The 22,722-nt window shown below is 36.9% G+C and overlaps 1 protein-coding gene across 1 annotated transcript in view; it reads right to left on the bottom strand.

Annotated features, from left to right (window-relative positions):
* HMCN1 (hemicentin 1) overlaps window positions 1-22,722 on the bottom strand; it is a 546,207-nt gene that overhangs the window by 294,257 nt on the left and 229,228 nt on the right. Inside the window, exon 11 of the mRNA XM_005690978.3 lies at window positions 20,087-20,362. Within this exon, the coding sequence (XP_005691035.2) occupies window positions 20,087-20,362 (276 nt within the window). The remainder of the gene's footprint in view (window positions 1-20,086; window positions 20,363-22,722) is intronic.

Below are 22,722 nucleotides of genomic sequence, written 5' to 3'. Positions count from 1 at the left end.
CTGTGCTAACTTACAGGCATACACTGATGAGCCAAAAAGGGTGTCAGCTTTCTACTTAACCAGGTTTTTACTACAAATGAATGTGAGAATTCAGTTAATCAGTTAGATCTGGATATATTTGTGGTGTATCTTCATAATAAGTTACTCTGCAAATTGTGGTTTAGCTTCACCAAAAAACACTAGCCTGAGGAATCCCTATACTTGAAAGAGATACAAATGGTGCCACTGGGCAGCTATACCATGGAACAAACCTAATTAGTGCCTAATTGCGAGCAGCTTCTCATCACTCACTCCCCTTTTTTTCCTGTTTATATTGTGTTTCTCAAATAATTTTGTCTTTGAAGTTAATGCTTAAGGGTTTTTCCAGCGAGCGACTTGGTTGATAGCTAATACTATTCTATGGTTTCCTCTTAGTGAACAGAGGGCTGGAGAAACATGTGAGGTCAAGGGCAGACTAGCCATAGCCAGTAAGTCCAAACTGTGATTCCATCTGGAGTCCATCAATTCTCTAATGCGGGAGCACTACACATGTTATGGGAGAGCTGTGGGCAATCTTCAGGGGAAGAAGTGGGAAAAACGAACACTTGTCTCTCTTTGGAATTTTTTGAATACCCACATTTACTCCCACCTTCCCAAAATAAAAGGTTTCTCATATCTACCTCATTTTGACATAGCATTGCTACAAAGATTCAGCAGCTCCTGGGATTTTTGGCTAAACACTATGCCTTCCAGTGGCCTCTGCCAGAACTGGCTTGGCATCAGTCCCAGCAAGAATCCCACTGGTAGGCTCTGTAGTTCAGATATCAAAGTGAAAATAAATGTCAGTTACCCAAACCAGGATGTAGTGAGCTAAGAGGTCATTTCTCCAATAAAGCCTGGATATAGGGTGCTGTTTAGGGTCATGAAGTAAGTCTGTGTGCAACATACAGATGGGATGACATCATCCCACAGAAGGTGAGAAATTTAGCACTGCCCTGGAAAGAATACTTCTGCTGACAATAAGAAAATCAGAAAGAATATGAACAAACATAGGCATTCATAATTGCATTTTGACCAAATAACTGTTGAATAAAAATGATCAGAATGATTCAACTTTTATTTGATCAGGTTAAATAAGGATATACTCTATATCCAGGTTTTATTGGAGAAATGACCTCTTCGCTCTTTACATCTTGGTTTGGGTAACTGACATTTATTTTCACTCTGATATCTAAACTACAGAGCCTACCAGTGGGATTCTTGCTAGGAGAGATTGGCATCGCTCAACATAATTATTTCAACTGTTAGATTTTTTTTTAATTCCTAGGGGAATAAAGCTCATCTTGTTTTAATAAGATAGTTCTCATGAAGTAAGAAGAAGTTCAATTCCATCAAAATCCAGAGTCCACTTTTAGGCTTTGAGGAGAAGTAATCCATTCTTAGTTGGTTTTCAACCTCATTTCAATACCACAGTCACTGCCATTATCATCACCACCACTACCACCAGCCATCAGCACCATCATCCTAAATAACAACTTACTGCTCATGAGCCAAAGTGATGGGAATGTGGCACTGTTAGGTAATAAGGCATTAATTCATTCTTTATATTTTAACCACAACAAAAGAGAAATACGAAAGTTTTCATAATTCTCCACCAATGATTTTAAAACGTTAAATGTAGATTAGGATACTAGGAATGAAAAATACTACTCTAAGACTTAGGTGTTGTTACTGCTCAAATTGGCAAAATGCATCTTATATAAGTAGAGCATGAAAACAGCCACGGCTCCAACTGCAAAGACCAAGGAAGATAAAATCTCAACAAAGTCTTAAAAATCTCCAACATCATCTTCATACACAAGAGGCAAATTTACTGTTATTGGTAATTGGGTCTGATTTGTTGGTAGGAAATTATCAAAGACAACACTTAAGGCCTTTCTCTGCAAGGTGGTTTAATCAGACATTGGTAATGATTTGAATTATTTAAACAATAATTTAACGTATTTTTCACCACTGGTATATTGAAAGTACTTGGGAAAATCTGCTTTCATCCTTTCACAAAACAAATATTTACTGAGTACCTACTATGTTTCTGACACTCGGTGACCTCAAAGATCTCACAGAATATTGTACACAAAAGTGTATTATATACAATTAGGGACTAAATTTCTTTCTAGAAGCCAGTTCATTGAAATAGGAAGGAGGGCAGAAGTTACTGAGTACCTATGTGCCAAGTATGTAACTCCAAAACCCACCATTTGTTTTCCTCAAAAACCCTGTGAAGCACTATTGTCACTTTGCAGGTTAAAAAAAAAAAATAACTAAGACTCAAAATGGTTAAATAATCCATGGTGTCAAAGTCAAAACATGGTGTCTAGTCAAAGCTATGGTCTTTGCAATAGTCATGTATGGATGTGAGAGTTGGACTATAAGAAAGCTAAGCACTGAAGAATTGATGCTTTTGACCTGTGGTGTTGGAGAAGACTCTTGAGAGTCCCTTGGACTGCAAGGAGATCAAACCAATCCATCCTAAAGGAAATCAGTCCTGAATATTCATTTGAAGAACTGATGCTGAAGCTGAAACTCCAATACTTAGGCCAGCTGATGCAAAGAACTGACTCATTGGAAAAGACCCTGATGCTGGGAAAGATTGAAGGCAGGAGGAGAAGGGGACGACAGAGGATGAGATGGTTGGATGGCATCATCAACTCGATGGACTTGAGTTTGAGCAAGCTCTGGAAGTTGGTGATAGACAGGGAAGCAGTTCATGGGGTCTCAAAGAGTCAGACACAACCGAGTGAATGAAACAAACTGAACTGAATCCATGGCATCTGATGTATACTTTAATGGAGATAATAAAGGTATCTTAACTCATAGGGTTATTGTGGAACTAATATGCTGAAAACATGAAAAGTGAAAGTGTTAGTTTCTCAGCCATGTCCAACTCTTGGAAACCCCATGGACTGAATGAAGCCTGCCAGACTCCTCTGTCCATGGAATTCTTCAGGCAAGGATACCGATGTAGGTAGCCATTCTCTTCTCTAGGGGATCTTCCAAACCTAGGAATCGAACCCAGGTCTCCTGCACTGCAGGCAGATTCTTTACAATCTGAGCCACAGGGGAAGTCCATTGAATACATAAAACTTTAAAAATTCCTGACAAATAATAGGCTGTCTGTAATTTTTGCTATTATTTATATTCCATTATATGGCAAAGTATGACAAAGAATGATAGAATAAGTACCACAATATTTAAAATATGTATGTACAAATGTATTATCCAGACATTTACACATGAAACTTGATCACAAATCTTAGGTTTCCCTATAGTATTCAGTCACACATCCCAGTAACAGATAATACTTATCATATGTTACTTGGTTCCTCTGAAATTTGAGATGCTTCTAGATATTCAACATATATTAGAAATTTCAATAAAAATAGACAAATTTAGTTTTGCTGATGAAAAAAGACTAATACCTATGCCACCTGGCACATGTTAAAAAAGAGTTATGATGATGTAATGAGCATATGGTTCTGATAATATCAATTTCAATCTTAGTGAAGTAATTCTGGTCATTAGGGACTTACTTCATCAATCAGCTCGAGAAATATTTCTTTCCTTTTTTATTGCAAAATTCTCTCCAGTGCCATGGTCTAATTAGTGACAGATATCTGCCCTTTCCTGACACCACAGTAGACAAATACTTCTCGTGTTCATACAGACATAGGAGGAGGAAAGGCGGCTTTGTCTGCCCTTTGAATTCCATGTGGCAGGCACGTGATTGTGGAGGAAACGTCAGCTCTACAGTGACTGTGCTCAAATTTCACCAGGATGCCTGTGCTCAGCTTCAAAAATCTTCCTCATAAAGGAGCAGTCAATGGAGTCAACAGAAGATTTCTTCTTTTCCCAGAAAAACAGGGAGAGAGTCTCGTTTTGTTTTTTTGTTTTGTTTTACTTAATCTTTAGGCCACTCTGTGCAGCATGTGGGATCTTCTTTTCTCAACCAGGGATCGAACCCACACCCCTTGCATTGGAAGTGTGGAGTCTTAACCACTGGACCACCAGGGATGTCCCTAGTCTGTTTCAAACAAAATTTAAAACCCATTACATATAAATAAATACCACTCCACTTTTTCTAATTTTTATTCCTAACCCTGACAAATAGAAAGCATTTGGAAATACAGTGGCCACTGTGACACCTTAGAAGTGATCAAATGTTTCAGCCTATCATAAAATTTTGCAAAACTCACATGATAGAATTCTTAAGTTAGGGTGACCTAGAGTAAACAATACCTTAATGATAACATCTCTATAAATTTTTTTACCAGATAACTATCAGATTTTGGTTTTGTAAGCAATCATATGCTGGCATGTGCTGTAACAGGAAAAGAAAGCACCTATATAATGAAATCTAAGATTGTTGATGTGATTCAAATAATCCATTGAAGTTAATATGGAAACATCAAAGATAAGGTTGGTGACCCCAATGTTCCTAAGAGTCTGTTATTATTATTCTGAAGTCCATTCAGCAATTGAGGAGTATACGTCTATTGGGTACAACTGTGTTTTTCTCTCTGTACAAGGCATTATGATTTTTTTTTTAAAAAGGGCAGTAAGATCGCCAGTCTATGTCTGATGCAGGATACAGCATGCTTGGAGCTGGTGCATGGGGATGACCCAGAGAGGTGTTATGGGGAGGGAGGTGGGAGGGGGGTTCATGTTTGGGAACGCATGTAAGAATTAAAGATTTTAAAATTTAAAAAAAATAAAAAATAAAACATTTTAAATCTTAAAAAATAAATAAATAAATAAATAAATAAATAAAAAGGGCAGTAAGTATTTCATAGTGCATATAATATGATTAGGGGAAAACAAAATTTCATGATACATGAAATTTATCATGACTTTAAGTGCAGAATTGTGTAGCAAAAAAATTAAAGTTCTACAGAATACCAGTTAAAAAGAAATTAACAATATTCAAAAAGGAGGGCTTAGCATTTCATTATAGGCAGGACAAAAGTGGACTCCAGGAGATGGTAAGGGACAGGGAAGCCTGGCATGCTGCAGAGCATGGGGTCGCGAAGAGTCAGACACGGCTTGGCGACTGAACAACCACAGGATATAGGTAGGAAGCATGAAAGTCAAACCACTCTGTGAGCTAAGCCACGGAGCTAGAATGAAAACGATGTAACTTGGAGGCAGGCAGGACATGCCCGTGACGCAAGTATGAGAAGTGGAATTGAGGGAAATCACATAGTGGTGGAAAGGAACAGGGCAGGGGCTAGAGCTGAAATGTGTATGTGTGTGTCTGTGTGCACTCAGCTGTGTGTGTGTGTGTACACGTGTGCACAGCTATGTCCAACTCTCTGTGACACCCCCATGGACTGCAGCCCACCAGATGCACTAGGAAACAGGAATTCACTGCAGGTACAATGAACATGGAACGTGACAGAAAACATTCAGTGACCAGAAAAACTCAGTTCCAGGACCTTCCCTGGTGGTTCAGTGGCCAAGACTTCACTTCCCGATGCAGGGGGTGAGGGTTCGATCCCTGGTCGGGGAGCTAAAATCCCATGTCTTGCGGCCAAAACTCCAGAACATAAAAACTACAGAAGCCAATATTGTAACAAATTCAACAGACTTAAAAAATTGAAAAAAAAACAAAACCTCGGTTCTGGAAACTTGAAGACAGGATAAGAGTAGTAGCTATCTTTGAGAAATTCTATACAACACAAAATTAAAATCTCATATATAACCACCAAAAACTATCTGCCTGATACTAATCTGACATGAAATATAGCAGCATCAGTAATATTCTATGGATAAAAGAATTAACCTAATAGATTATCTACTTGTCATCAATAATTAGAGGTGAACCCTCAAAAAGCAAGTTCAAGTATTCAGCTACCCAGATTAAGGAAATGTGAATAAAAGAAAAGGCATATGAATATCTAATTCTTTTAGGGTAAATAGTTTTCATTTATTGAAAGGAAACATTTTTTTTTATTCGCCATACATGGTTTTATGTGAATAAAGTGTGAAGATAAAATACGGAAAGTATTATTAAAAGAAAGCTAGCTTGTGGAAGACTCCGGAGTGTAAATTTTATTCCAAGGTAATCAGGAAACCACAAAAAGTGTTTGAATAGATGGACATTTAAATTAATATTTAGGGGAAATTCACCTGATGGTGCTATGGAGTAGAGTGGGGCAACAAAATCAGAAGAAAGGAAGTCAATAAAAAGAGAATTTGTATGGATTTAGTTTAGGCATGTGCATCACAAGGAGGATAAGGATAACGCCAGCAGAAATAACAAAAAGGTAGTGATATGAGGGGCAGTGAAGAACTGAACTAACCATGCACAGGGTAAGTGAGAGGCATCTTGGCAGAAAAACATCATTAAATCTGGGATAATTCCATTTGAACCTGAAATTTCCCATTAGATCATTCACACAGATCCCTATTAGCATTGCCAATCACCCACTGATTCCATCATCAGACTGTAGAAAATATGCCCTATATAGATGTCCATAAATAAAAAAGGCATGGGAAATTCAATGTTAAAAACTGATGTATTGTGTTTGTGTGGCCTGGGGAAAAAGCGGGTGAGGAGGGGGTGAAGAGAGAGAGAAGAGGGGAGAAACAGAGAAAGAAAGAGAGAGAGAGAGAGAGAGAGAGAGAGAGAGAGAGAGAGAGAGAGAGGAAAGGAGGAAGGGAGGGAGGGAGGCATGACTCCTGAAAATAGATCTCAAGCACCCTACTTCCTGGTCTAGAGTTTTCCTTCCCCCCAAAGCAAATTAGATTAACAGAATCAACCATGAAAGGATTTTACCTCAATAACTTTTCATGTTCAAAAGAAACAGGATTGTAAAGTTTCAGAAGCTTTTATTTCCCTCCTCCAAAAGGATTTATGCCCCCAGTGAACCTAACAGAACAACGGATTATCAATTGTTTACATAGGCATAAAAAATACATTCTTAAAAGAAAAAAAGAGTATTTCAAGGCTGTAATTTGATCTCTGGGATGTAAGATTACCAAACTTCTAAGTTCCTAACGATAACTTTACGTCATGAGGAATTAAGGCTCTGGTGAGAAGAAAGATACTCCAATAACTAGTTTTTAGTATTGTTTCTTTTCTTACTTGAGGTCTCACAAGAAAACCTAAGTAAAGATCCTCATTTTAGAGATAATTAAAACCTACATTCAGTCCAACCATTTAATTGACTAGCATTTCTGAACACATAATAAAACCGTTTTGCAACTATTCCCCAATATATTTTTCTTTGTGAATAATATATTCCCTTAAAATATCGGCATGACTTAACATCAAGCCATGCTACATGAGAAGTTGGAAAATAATTAGTATTTAATTACTGAACTTCATTTCCATGGAGTCCTTCAGCCTGAAATGTATTTTACAGAATCTATGACCCTTCTAAAAATCGGTATTTACTACAGAAAAAACTAGCTTCAAAAGGTTACATAATGACTCTCATTGAGATTGCTGAGAACTGTTAATAGCTGTGTCCTACTCTAAAAGATGCATATCTACCTATACAGCTCATTTATTTAAAACATGTTGATATTGTTTGAAAATGTATTATTACTTCAGTTTCTGAGTAGGAAGATAACTCTAGCTAGATTTAGAGGTAACTAATTTTAAAATGTGAAGTTTGCATAATGAAACTAACACGCTGTCTCTAAGAATGATGTAGATAGATATGCTTGTTACTCAACTTTTCCTCGCTCTCCAATGAGTAGAAACAGCAATGGAATATACTAAGATTTTTAAGTTTTTTCAGGACTACTAGTCAGCTTGCATAAGTCGCCAGGGATTCTTTTCAAAAAGCAAAGGGTGAAAATTTAAAACTAACCAGTCAGCCAAACAAACAAAACAGACCTAGGCAATGAGTCAAGAGTACTGAAATTCCAAAGATATGGAGTCAAATGCAACAGTTTCAAATGAAATCTCATCAGCGGAAATATGAAGGCCTGGCTACAACTTTTCCAAAATGGTAGAATTATTGCTGAATGGCAGTAACTCAAACGAATTATGATAGTGGTTATTCTACATGGCAGTAGCAACAAGTTTCCTAAATTTCTACTCTTCCTCTATCTGCCTTTTTTTCTCCAGAAAAACTAGAGTTGTATCCACTACCTACTGCTGCTGCTGCTGCTAAATCGCTTCAGTCGTGTCCGACTCTGTGCAATCCCATAGATGGCAGCCCACCAGGCTCCCCCGTCCCTGGGATTCTCCAGGCAAGAACACTGGAGTGGCTTGCCATTTCCTTCTCCACTACCTACATGCCTATTTAAATTCAAATTTAAAAATTCTAAAGCTCAATCAAATTTCACAAACAGGCTCCTTAGGTGCACTAGCCATAGTTCAAGTACTCTACTGCCACATATAGCTGGTAGCTATTATGTGGGACAGCACAGATACACAACATTTCCATCATTATAAAACATTTTTGTGGACAGTGTTGGACTAGAGGAAAAATATTAAATCTCAAGAGAAGGTCACTAACTCAATGACTTATCAGTAGGTGGGTACAACAGCAGTAAAACACATTGATTTAGCTTAATTCAATTTAAACAGGTGAAGACTAAATATTGACAGTTATATGCTAGATTTGCAAACTATTCTGCACCCATATCCCAGTGTGGTTATGCAATTCAGTTAATAAGACAAAGGCAGGGACTTCCCTGGTGGTCCAGTAACCACTGAGCCAGGGTTGATCCCTGGTCTGTGAAGATCCTACCTGCCATGAAGCAACTAAGTCCACGCACCACAACTGCTGAAGTCCTTGAGCCGCAACAGGAGAAGCTACCACAATGAGGAGCCCACACGATACAAGGGGAGTAGCCCCCACTCGCCACAACTAGAGAAAGCCTGCACACAGCAACAAAGACTCAGCACAGCCAAAGGAAAAAAATAAAAATTTTTTAAATAGAAAGGCGATAATTTCAGAGATAAGCAATGATAAATTTAAGTCACATTCTCTTTTAATGACAAAATCTTAATGGCATACATACATGCATCAAGACTTCTTTAAAATTTACAACTTTTATTTTTTCAATATAAAATACAGGGATATGTAAACGTACCAAATGTTTGCTGACTTGATACCCATTTTAGATAATTCCTAATGTAAAATTATTACACATTATCCTTATTTCCATTTAATACTATATTTTTTTCTTTCCTTAACAACAACCACAAGAAGTCATGAATTCATGAGCTTTTTTGGATGATTAGCCAAAACAGATTAAGACAATAAATATGATTCATAAGAAAGAAAGAATTTTTAATTTAGTTTTTTCTTAGAAAATCTTCAACTAAATGATAACTTGCATTGCCTGTTGCATGGGTCTTTATAACAATTTCCCCCAATCACAGAATTTCCAAAGTAAAGTGGAAGGCCAAATTTAGACATATCAATATGGTCTCATTTAACTTCAGGGGGTAGAGGCAAATCATGATTACCATTATTACTTTTTGGCATCTAGAAGGATACTATTAAAGCTTTCTAAATACTTACTGTACTTAGAACTCCTAATTCAGAATAAAGTATGGCAAGAATACCTCGACTACAAAAAGTTTATTAAGTACATTCAGACAACAGAATACTATTCAGTGTTAAAAAGAAATGAGCAATCAAGCTATGAAAAGACATGGAGGAATTTTAGTGAAAGGAACCAATCACTAATGGGTACTTACTAAATGATTCCAAATATATGACATTTTGAAAAGGCAAAAGTATAGAGACCGTAAAAAGATGAGTAGTTTCAAGGGGTTGGGGAGGTGGGAGAAACAAATGAACAGGCAGAGCAGAGAGGATATTTAGGCAGTTAAAATACTCTGCGTGGTTACTGTAATGATGAATACATATTACTAGACATTTGCCAAACCCACAGAGTGTACAACACCAAAAGTGATCACTAATGTAAACTATGGACTTTGGATGACTATAGTGTGTTAATGCAGGTTCATCATCTGTAACAAATGTTCCACTCTGGTGGGGAATGTTCTTAATGGGGGAGGTTATGCATGTGCGGGGGCAAGGAGCATCTGGGAAATTTCTGTACCTTCCTTCTAACTTTGCTGTGAAGCTAAAACTGCTCTGAAGAAAAAATACTCTTTTAAAATATGTGGTTACACATTTTACAAAAAAGGGATTATTTTACAAATTATCACGCAACCATCACAGAATCAAAAGCATACAAAAGTGGAGCAACATAGCATTTTTCTTGAAGGGAAAAAATTTAAAATCTGGCAATTCATTTATTTTGCTAGACAAATTCATTTGCTACCTTACTTATCTTATCAGGGAAGCAACTCACAATGGGATTGGAAGAACATTTGGTCTCCAGAGTCCAATTTGAGTCACAACCTCCCATCCTTCCAGCTGTCACTTCCTGACTCCCACATTTCCCTTCACCAAGTTCATCATGGCCTCAACTCCTTTGAACCTTCTTTTTTTATTTCAATCTATCAGACCATGCCTTTAACCCTCTCTTCTTTCTTGATCTGGTCTAAACTCCACAGAGCATCACTACACACTACAACACTTTTTTCAATTACTTTGTGTTTTGCTGAACCAAATCACAAAACCCCAAACCTAAATGACTCTTCTATCTGTATACTGAAAAGATGATTGAAGAAGGCAAGAAAACGAAAAATCACACCATCATGGAAAACAATTACCTATTCAGCCTTGCCTTTACTCTCAGCAAGCTCATATTCCTGTGTCGTCATTCTTCCATGGAATTGTGCATGTAATGTGCTCCATCTAGAAAGGCTTTCATGACTTCTATCTGACAAATATTGACTCATATCCCAGTAGATACTTCAGACACCATCTGCTGAATGAAGCCTTTCTCAAACTCCACTCATTACTGAGACAGTATGCAAAGATCCTGAAGTTCCTACCCACTTGGGTAATAAATATTTTTAAAATTTACTTCTATCCTTTCTTCTACTTTGAACTTACTAAAGGGAAGGATGTCGTTTTCTTCTCATTTTTATTCTTGGCAGGGAGTGGAATGCCTAGCACAAATTTTCGGTGAATACAAGAATGAATGGACAAATGAGATATCTTTTTATAAAGGTATTTTTAGTCAAGGCACTTTGTATGTTTCAGTAATGATTTCATTATTATGGGAAAAAATATACCTGGCATAGCATGATTTAGATGATAGTGCTATGGGAAAATTAATAGCATACACAAGGATCCCATTAATATAACAGTGATCAGCTTTGTAGTCACAATAACCAACTGCCCCTAACATATCACACCCTTCTGCAGATACACCGTAAGTGCTCCCACTTTGTGCATTATTTCTAATTCCATTTTTATTTATAATAGGCAAATACCAAAGCTCCTTCCTCGTGTATAAAAATAGCAAGTCATTATGTTTTTCCCATATTATAAATATCTAAACTTTACAAACAGAATTTTCCCAGTTGAATTCTTAATTTATAAAATAACTCAAACATTAATCAATGTTTCAAGGGAATTAGAAACAGAATTTTCCTTTTAGTTGGATTCTTAATTTATAAAATAATTCAAAGAAACATTAGTCAACGTTTCAAGGGAATCTGAATCAAATAAAATGTTAGTACATGTTCTGACAAAAGGATTTTTCAGACTTGGCAATAGTTGCTTTGCCTAACTAAGCACTCTGCTGCTCATTCAGTCTTCTCCCAGACGTGTGCAATACTACGTGCTCTAGATAACTAATGAGAAGAGACTGCATGGCATGGAGAAGTCCACCGAATGCTCTGTGGTGACCTAAATGGGAAGGAAACCCAAGGAAGAGGAGATACACGTATACGTGTGGATGAACACAGAACATTTTGCTGAACAGCAGAAACGAACACTGTAAGGCAGCTATACGTCTATGAAAAAATTAACATTATGTCAGGCACCAAAGACACAAAACTGAAGAAAACTGGGTCGTGCTCTAATGTAGCTTACAGTCTAATCATCTTACAGGTTCTCTGCGTGCATACTCACAGTTCTCTCTCCGCTAGGCTGTTCCCTACCAGCCACTCTACCAGAGCTTAAGTCAAAAGGGTCACTGAACTGTTTCATTTTTTAAGGTAGATTTCGATTTCCAGCTATTTGTGACTCATGCGCAAGGAATTTACAGACACTCTGTATCTTTACTATTTTAAAAAATTTACTTCAGTACTCAATGTCCTACAGAGACTGAAGAATCCTTTCTCTTTTTAAACCTTCTTCTACCTGCACCTGTTAAGTGCACACACAGGCATTGCTATATATTATGCAGAACAATGGAAAGACCTAGTTCAGATCTAGGCTCTGCCACCTGCTGGCTTTATCACCTAGGGCAAGCCACTAACTCCGCAGAGGCTCTTCGTCTTTATGGGTAAATTACAGATAATACAAATACATACAACATGTAAGAGTTAGATGATATCATGTATGTCACAAATTCTCAAACATTTTTAAATGTCTGTAGTTTCATCTGGATAATTAAGTGGATTGAAGTGCTTGCTGATTCATCTGACATCTTTCTAGCTCACTTAGATCCATCAGGTCTGGCTTAAAAAACATTTTTTTCATGGTCTAGTTTTACTCAAAATTATAATGTCCTTGGTGTAAAACTTCTTTATAATAATTTCTCATATATTTGAAGTATTTGTTAGGTCATCATATCTCTTTTTCTTTTATAATGTAAATAATTCTTTAAACTTCCTTATAATTTCCATTTAAAAACATTTTAACAAAGTTTCTGTCTTCTAAGTTTTAGAGAAACAGGGTTCTTTCTATCTGCAATTAAAGTGATCTGAGATACAGAGAAGGAGAAATATCATATGACATCCCTTATATGTGGAATATAAAAACAAATGATAAAAAGGAACTTATTTTTAAAAGTCATAGAGTTAGAGAATGAACTTACAGTTGCCAGCAGGTAAGGATGGGGAAAGGGATATTTAGGGAATTGAGGATGGACATATACCTACTGCTATATATAAAATCGATAACCAACAAGGACCATATATAGCACATGGAACTCTGTTCAGTATTACATGGCAGTCTGGAAGGGATGGGAGTTTGGGGAAGAATGGATACACGTATCTGTATGGTTGAGTCCCTTTGCTGTTCACCTGAAACTATCACAACATTGTTAATTGGCCATACCTCAGTACAAATTATAAAGTTTTAAAAATAATAAATTTTAAAAAGTGGTGTAAGATCTATGCAAGATATAGATATCTTGCATGAGAGACAAAAACAATGAAATGCGTAATATTACTTTTTTTTTACATTTTAACTGTATGGAATTGAATTATATTATAACAGAAGCTTGCCCCTAACGATGGAGTCAGCAGAATACATTCATCAGGTGAAGTTAATATTAAACTTTTCTCTTCATAAAGTTTACAGTCAGCATAGAAAGAATCAGGAAAGCAAATATTTCTATAGGAAAACTACGTATTCCTTGGATATCACTGCAGGAAATATGTGATGTAAAATACTCCTAGAATATATTCCTTCAAATCTTAAAGCCTGAAACATCCTTCTTATCAGAGCCCTAGTACAGAAATCAGCAAAACCTAGTATTTTAAGAGAGCATCTTACTCATGTGTGGTGATTCACACTGAGACATCAAAGAACGAAGGAACTGAATAAAATTAACTTTTGACAACCAGTGATGATTTGGAAGTTTTAGCAGAATGATTTATGGCACTAGTATTTCAAGGAGACATATATGTGTCTCAGGTCAACCTCCAAAAATAAAAGCTTAACTAGGAAGACTTCAAAGTATTAAAATGTCTAGGAAAACAGATGAACTAATTAAATTCAATTGTTATTATTCAAACATGAATTCAGACTTCTATAAATCAAAATGTATTCCTGTGAAAATCATGCATAGGGGAAATATAAAGAGATTTTCAAGACTCCCTTACTGGGCTATTCATTGTAAGAAAACCTAATTTAATTATAAATTGATACTCTGCATTTCTCCTTTTCCTTTTCCTCATTTTGGTTCAGAAATGATTTAAAATAGATGACTCTGTGATATACTCCTATAAAATTCCAAACCAATAAGCTTTTAAATATGACTTTTTATACTGTCAAAACTTCTAACAACACTTTTTTGAGAAGCATTATTATTTCCTAATTTAATTTATTAATATTCCATATTTTTACATTATCTCCTATTGACTTTCTAAATTTTATCTTAATTATTTTAAATATAAAAGTTATAAAGCACAGTTACAGAATATATAGCAAAGAAAGAAAGAAAATATATTACTCACACATAATTTGATCTCCCTAATATAATTAATGTCAGAATTTTCCAAACTTTTAAAATCCTATTTACACAAAGTTTTAAAACAATTCATCTCTATTAAATACTTCTTAGAAACCAGAATTGAAGAGACACATGTACCCCAATGTTCATCGCAGCACTGTTTATAATAGCCAGGACATGGAAACAACCTAGATGTCCATCAGCAGATGAATGGATAAGAAAGCTGTGGTACATATACACAATGGAGTATTACTCAGCCGTTAAAAAGAATACATTTGAATCAGTTCTGATGAAATGGATGAAACTGGAGCCAATTATACAGAGTGAAGTAAGCCAGAAAGAAAAACACCAATACAGTATACTAACACATATATATGGAATTTAGAAAGATGGCAATGACGACCCTGTATGCAAGACAGCAAAAAAGACACAGATGTGTATAACGGACTTTTGGACTCAGAGGGAGAGGGAGCGGGTGGGATGATTTGGGAGAATGGCATTGTAACATGTATACTATCATGTAAGAATCAAATCACCAGTCTATGTCCGACGCAGGATACAGCATGCTTGGGGCTGGTGCACGGTGATGACCCAGAGAGATGCTATGGGGAGGGAGGTGGGAGGGGGGTTCATGTTTGGGAACACATGTACACCCGTGGTGGATTCATGTCAATGTATGGCAAAACCAATACAGTATTGTAAAGTAAAATAAAGTAAAAATAAAAATTTAAAAAAGAAATAAATTAAATTGAGTAAATTTCAAAAAAGAAAAAAAATAAAATAAATAAATACTTATTTTTCAAGTACAGAAAAGCAAAGTAGAAAAGTCGCTTATAGTCCCATTGACACCAACAATCACATTTATGTATCTATCAATCCAGATTCTTGTTCTCCTAGCATAATTGTGAATGTCTTCTATTTGTTTGTTATTATGCTTGCACAGCTGTAGTTCTGAATCTTGTGATAAACCATGCTTGAGGTAAACAGGGTTTTCGGGAAAATTTCCTGTGTCTAGTTACATTATTATCTCCAGAGTGAGGAATTCGCACAATGAAATAAGCATATCAACCCATTCACATTCTCTCATGCTCATTAGTGAAACTGATTCGACAGCCAGTTTCTGAGATCAGCATTCCCTTTCAAGGCTCTTTTGATAAATTGATAATGAACCTAACAGTCAGTGAGGGAAATTAAAGTGATGGAAAAAGGCCACTGGATCATTTACTTCTGCTGCTGTTGGACTCAAAATCCTATGATGCTGCCAAAACTGAAGTCTTATAAATGTCCGTGGTCTCAGTAAAAATTAAAATTCCCACAGGGAGCATCCGAGTGGCTGACTCTAGGTAACGTGACCTGCAAGGGTTTAGGGAAAGGTAATTATCCGATTTCGTTTTCCACTTTCCTTTTTTAAAGAAAAATTTTTATTGGGATATAGTTGATTTACAATGTTATATTAGTTTCAGGTGTATAACAAAGTAAATCAGTTATACATATATATATTTATCTTTTTTAGATTTTTAGATCATTTCTCATGTAGGTTGCTGCTGCTGCTAAAACACTTCAGTCGTGTCTGACTCTGTGCGACCCCAGAGACGGCAGCCCACTAGGCTCCCCCATCCCTGGGATTCTCCAGGCAAGAACACTGGAGTGGGTTTCCATTTCCTTCTCCAGTGCATGAAAGTGAAAAGTGAAAGTGAATCGCTCAGTCGTATCCGACTCTTAGTGACCCCATGGACTGCAGCCTACCAGGCTTCTTCGTCCATGTGATTTTCCAGGCAAGAGTACTGGAGTGGGGTGCTATTGTCTTTTCCACATGTAGGTTATTACAGAGTATTGAATAAAATTCCCTGTGCTATACAGTAGGTCTTTACAAGTCATCTTTTCTATGTATAGTAGCATGTATATGTCAATTCCAATCTTTCAATTTATCTCTCCCTCTCCCTTATTCCCTGATAGCTATAAATTTGTTTTCCAGCAATTCCACTACTGAATATATACCCTAAGAAAACCATAGTTCAAAAAGATACATATACCCCAATGTTCATTGCTGCACTATGTACAGTAGCCAGGACATGGAAACAAACTAAGTGTCCATCAATAGATGAATGGATAGAGAAGATGTGGTATATATATACAATGGAATATTACTGAGCCATGAAAAAGACTGAAATTGGGTCATTTGTTGAGACACGGATGAACCTAGCGTCTGTCACACAGAGTGAAGTCAGTCGGAAAGAGAAAAACAAATATTGTAAATTAACACATGAATGAGGAATCTAGAAAATGTACAGATGGACCTAGTTTCAGGGCAGGAATAGAGACACAGATGTAGAGAATGAAGGGGCAGACCTGGGGCTGGGGGGAGGGGAAGGGTGAGATGAATGGGAAGGCTAGGGTTTACATACATACACTGCTATGTGCAGAATCGACAGCTGGTGGGAACCTCAGTATCACACAGGGAGCAGGGTTCAGTGCTCGGTGATGAGTGTGGGGTCGCAGAGTCAGACACGACTGAAGCAACTTAGCAGCAGCAGCCGCCAGGCTTCCTATCCACTTTCTGTCCTACTGGTTTCTTAACTAGCTGGTTATTGCTATTGATAGGTTTACGTAGATAGCATGCTGGCTTCCTAAAGGGTAACATTTTGTTTTTGAAACAAACTAAGAAATGAAGAAACAAAGATACATACTCTCTGCTTTCATGTGGACATAAAAGAGATGGACCGCTGATTGAAATTTTCATTCCACTGAATTCATTTACACAAACACAAATCTTGATATGTAATATATGAAATTCCTACCCCAATTTTTGCCACTGTAGATTGAAACTGAATTTTGGTATTCTTCAGTTTTGTCTTTTTTAGGTCTTTATATTTTATTGTTAATGAGAAAAGGCTGCAGTAGCTAGACATATGCTATTTTTAACCAGAAAATTCTTGCTAATTATATTTCATAAAACTACTACCAAAACTTGTAAAGTCTGGATGTTTAACTTTTAAAAGTATTACAGATAGAAGTTTCCAAACAGATCTGTGGAGGCAGGGCAAAATAAATGAGGTTATAAATTAAGCTATTGATTCTCCTGTAAGCAAGAAAAATATTCCTAAACTGTGTATTCAATCCAAGTAGCTGTTATATCTTTTAAGCTTTCTTGAACTATTTTTGATTTATTCTTTTAAAAACATATAACTGCATAAAAGTGGACTTAATTTACAATTTATGTTTCAATGTCAATGGCTGGCAAGCATCTTATATTCTCATGAATTATAATCCTAGGTACAGCACTTTATTTCATCAACTATCCACTGCTTTTCAATAATGTATTCAAGCATAAAATAATCAGAGGGCATAATAATAGCTAGAGTCTTATTTTTAATAAACAGTGCTAGCAAATTCTAGAATATAGTTTTGTTAGATTTTTAAAAACTAATTTTTCATCAAAATTGTTGACTCAAACTCAAGATCAACTTAGGCAGGCCATAAAATAATGCCTTTAAACAGATTTACACCACTAGAGATTATACAGAGGGGCTTCCCTGGTGGTTCAGACAGTAAAGAATCTGCCTGCAATGTGGAAGACCCAGGTTCGATCCCTCGGACAGGAAGATCTCCTGGAGAAGGGCCTGGCAATCCATTCCAGTATTCTTGCCTAGAGAATCCCATGGACACAGCAGCCTTGTGGGCCACAATCCATGGCATTGTAAAGAGTCGGACATGACTGAAGTGACTTAGCATGCATGCAGGCAGAGATTATGCAAGCTAACCAGTAATCATATAGTGACATATGGTTTTGTATTTCTATTTTGTAAACTTAATGACATCTAACCTAAGAACTTTAATTGTTAGGTTACAATAGGTCTATTTACCAGAAAGAAGATAAAAGTTTTAGGGTTTCCTTTAAAAATATGCATTTCTATGTCATAGGTTCATACTTTAGAACAGATTCAAATACAGTTTTGGAAAATGTTGTCCATGAAACCACCTGAGAGGTCAGTTATAAATGCAGATCCAGGCCCTAACCCAGGCCTGTGAAATCAGAATCTCTGGGCATGAAGTAAGAAATCTGCTTTTTAAAAAGTCCCTTGGAAAAGTCTTCATCCATAAATGTTTGAGAAACACTGTTCAAATTGAATGAGCGATACTAAAGGACTAAACAGTTGACTTGGAGAAACAAGGACGGCTCTGATTCTTTTAAAATCCCATTGTAACAGACTTCAGGGAAAGAACCAGGATCATATTTCAGAAGTCCATTACCATGTATCCTATTTGAAATAATCAGTTTGGTAAAATATACTTCCAAAACTCTAGTAACTAAAGTTACTACTTGGATTGACTCAAATATCTAGGCTGTTTACCACATGGAAATGCACTGAACCATTTACAAAAGCAACATTCCCCCAGAGGTTTCAGCAGATCATCTAACTAATGAAAGATGCACAGTCATATAGTCGGATTGCAGTACATATCTCAAATACCAGTGAGAAAACCAGAATCAGATGTCAACCATTTTACTAAGTCTCATGGTAGTTTCACTTTGTTTTTTTGCCATTAATAGCATTCCAAGAGCTAACCTCAAAACTCAGTGGTAACTTTCTTAAACAACAACATTATAACCAAGTGAGGCATGTTATAAAGTTGTTTCTAGTACCATAACCAAGTAGCCAGACCTGATTCTGAGGCAATCAGTCTCCCACATCAAGGATCTGAAATAAAATACTCTCCTAAGGCAGCGACCAAACCTTTCAGCTAACCAGTGTAAAACTGCCAATAGTAAGTTGCTCATTACATTAAGACTCTAGAGACATTTAGAAGCCAAATAGGATTCTACTGAAAGAGATACTTGGGAATAGCTTCTGATCTTCATCTGTTAGTCTGGAATAACATACAGATTTAGTAGCAATTAGAAGGCAATGGCAACCCACTCTAGTACTCTTGCCTGGAAAATCCCATGGGTGGAGGAGCCTGGTTGGCTGCAGTCCAGGGGGTCGCTAAGAGTCGGACACAACTGAGCGACTTCACTTTCACTTTTCACTTTTATGCACTGGAGAAGGAAATGGCAACCCACTCCAGTGTTCTTGCCTGGAGAATCCCAAGGACGAGGGAGCCTGGTAGGCTGCCATCTGTGGGGTCGCACAGGGTCGGACACAACTGAAGTGACTTAGCAGCAGCAGCAGCAGACCACATTGACTTCCCTGCTGGTCCAGGGGTTAAGACTTCACCTTCCATGGCTGGGAGTGTGGGTTCAATCCCTGGTGCTTTTAGCTATTTGAACATCTTAGTCTATACAGACAATTAAGATTGGTTTATCATTAGCTTATTTGTATGTGTGTGTCTGCGTATGTGTCTAAGATAAATAAGGTAAAAACAGCTCTGTTAAAGTTTCAATAAAATTTCACCTTGATAGGAAACATCTTAAAACTTAATTAAAACCATAAAAGTAAATTAAATATGCAAATAATGCACTCAGATTGGGAACTTTGCTTTTTATTTTTTACGAATTAAAAGTTTTTTTTTTCAAGTTCACAAAATAGATAAGAAATTTTAAAACTATTAAATCATCCAGAGACTATTTCTATTCCCTTAAAATAAAGGTCTTCAATTACTACGATTAACTGCGTTTAAGGTCAACTATTTGCCAGAGATGTTTTAGTTTCCAGCTTAGTCCCCTTCAGACCCTCAAGGTCCACAAGCATTCTATTCTTCGACACTGTAATTGTTTTCATAGATACCCTCAGATGGACAATTTAAGGGAATAGAGATGAAAGAAGGAAAACAGAAAGATACCATGACTCAGAAGTCACTGTCGGGACAGTACCTTGCACTGTAAGGAAAACGGCCTCAGACGATGATCCTCCTTCATTGGAAACAACACAGCGATACTCTCCTGCATCGCTGGATTTCACACTCCTGAGCTCCAGGGAAAGGTTAGCCAAGGTCCTCATTCCCGCTGGAGCTGTCAGCCTGACATCTCGGCCATTCCTCTGCCAGGTTAGATTGTAACCCACTGCACTGACGACAAGGCACGTCAAAACTGCTGTTTCTCCAGGAGTGACTGTAACATTATTAGGCACTTGGATGACTGGCGGGGGTTCTGTGGGAAATGAGAAGATTCCAGTTGAAAGATCCAGAAGTCATTTTACTCACTCACAGAGGTGGCCTAAAATTTTCATGAGAATGTATTGAATATCTGGTAGGAAAGACTGGTAGGAAAGATGCAGTACAACAGAACTGATTCTTTAATACAAATGGGGTGATCACGAGGGTTTCCCTTGTGGCTCAGCGGGTAAAGAATCTGCCTGCAATGCGGGAGACCTGGATTCGATCCCTGGGTTGGGAAGATCCCCTGGAGAAGGGCAAGGCTTCCCACTCCAGTGTTCTGGCCTGGAGAATTCCATTATCATCTAGTTGAAAAATGCTTTAAATGCATGTTTACATACCATAGCACACTAAAACTCAAATCTATAAATTACAGCTGTAAGCATCAAAGAGGCATGGCAAAAAGATATGACTACGCTGATTAAGTATTACAGAATCTGTCAAATTTTGAAGAAAGTAGCACTCACGGATTTTTAAACTTAAGACCATTTATTTAGTGTTTTAAAGAAAACAGCACATGAAGGATGGGAGATATGGCAAAGATACAATGGCATCAGCATTAAGGAGATTATCACCTCATTAAGACACAGTGGAACAGTAGAGTAAAATGAATATTCCCTCAGAGAAGCAGCAGAATGTTTAAGAAATTCAAGTTAACAGTAGGGATAGACTTTTAATAAAATTATACACATAGGACCAAATACACAAAAGGCATTGAGTGATGCATGCTCATTTCAGATGTGGTCAAAAGCCATTTACCAATTAAATATTTAACCAGCATTTCTAGAGAAAATCACATACTGCTCTAGTTAGGTTTGAGGATAAACCTAAATGCCCCTGTAAAGCTCACTCTGCCCAAAAGCTTTAAAATAACCTGCCATATCAAGACATTATTTAGCAATAACAACAATAAAAAACTAGCTGGAAAGCCAAGTATCTGTCTCAGCTGAAATGTGAAAGAAGATCAGATATTCAAGATCCAACTCTACTCAAAACTGTATATAAGTACAGATGAATATCTTAAGCCTAAAATAAAACTGGAAGTAATATGCCAAAACCATAGTGGTTATCTCTGAGAGAAGAAAATATGTACATTTTTTCATATTTTCCTTTATATTTATCTTTGTTTTCCAAACATTTTTAGAGGAATATATGCTATTTTAAATTTTAAAAAAAATTTGTAATTTTTACCATTCTGCTATGTCTTTAAAACCTCTTATGAAAAGTTAATGAATCAGTTGGAGAGAGTATATGGGAAAGCGAGAAAGGTCTGACTGAATTCTACTTAGATTTGACAAATAAAATGCAGGATGCTCTGCTAAATTTGAATTTAAGATTAACATTGAATATTACTTTATAATATATAAGATATTTTATATATTATTATATAATAACATACTATTTTTGTATCTCTCATGAAATATTTTGAGACATATTTATACGAAAGTAAGTGGGCATCCTGTATTTTGACCTGCTGAATCTGGTAAACACAGGCTGCCTAATTTTATCCCAATTTACCTGGATGATCCCAGAAAAGGCAATATATTCACAATGTTTCCCTACCTGAAAAATGAGATGATTAAATTGGGTAATCAGAAGACCCTTCTAGCACCAAGGCTCTATGATTGTAACATACAAGATAATATGGACCAAAGACCCAGAAGTGAGCATTTGTGAATACGTGTTAACACTCTACCAACATCTTCCTAAAGACCACAAAATGTGTTGTGTAATTTCCTTTGTTGTTGTTGTTCTTTTTAAACAACCTTCTTCAGTTAGACTAGGGATGTTTAGAAACTGTAAATCCCACATTATCAGCATACTGGGGATGCCAGGTGCTTACCTAGGTCCTTCTCAAGAACCTAGGCACTCATTTCCCTAACTGCTCTGCTTGTTGACTATGACTGAGCTCAGAGCCAAGGGAGCTGACGTGCCTGGTCAGGCTCCCTTTCCACTGCAGCCCACTTCTGGTGACCACTTTATGAAGGAAAAACACACAGCTCTCTTGCCTCAGTTCAAGGTCATCCCAGCGTCAAAGCCTCCCGTAGGATCCGCTGAGGCCTCTGTTGTGATTGCATCACGATGTAATTTCTTCCACTCCTTCACGGGTGCTCTTCCCTAGAAAACTCCCTGATAACTCTCTCGCTTGCGTAATCTGCCTTAGAGTCTATTTCCTCTTCAAATATATATTTAAGTACATCAAACACCAGCAACCTACTAACATCCAGGGGCAGAAGAGCTTTTAAACATGACATCCAATACCAGTGCTGCATAAATATCTGGAGAGGATAAACATTATGCACACTGAAATATTTACATCAATAACTTGGGTGGTGATGGGGGAGATGATGAAGC

The sequence above is a fragment of the Capra hircus genome, chromosome 16 (assembly GCF_001704415.2).
Source record: "Capra hircus breed San Clemente chromosome 16, ASM170441v1, whole genome shotgun sequence".
NCBI lineage: Eukaryota > Metazoa > Chordata > Mammalia > Artiodactyla > Bovidae > Capra > Capra hircus.
The sequence above is the reverse complement of the archived record's forward strand: the minus strand, read 5'-3'. Positions and strand labels throughout refer to the sequence as shown.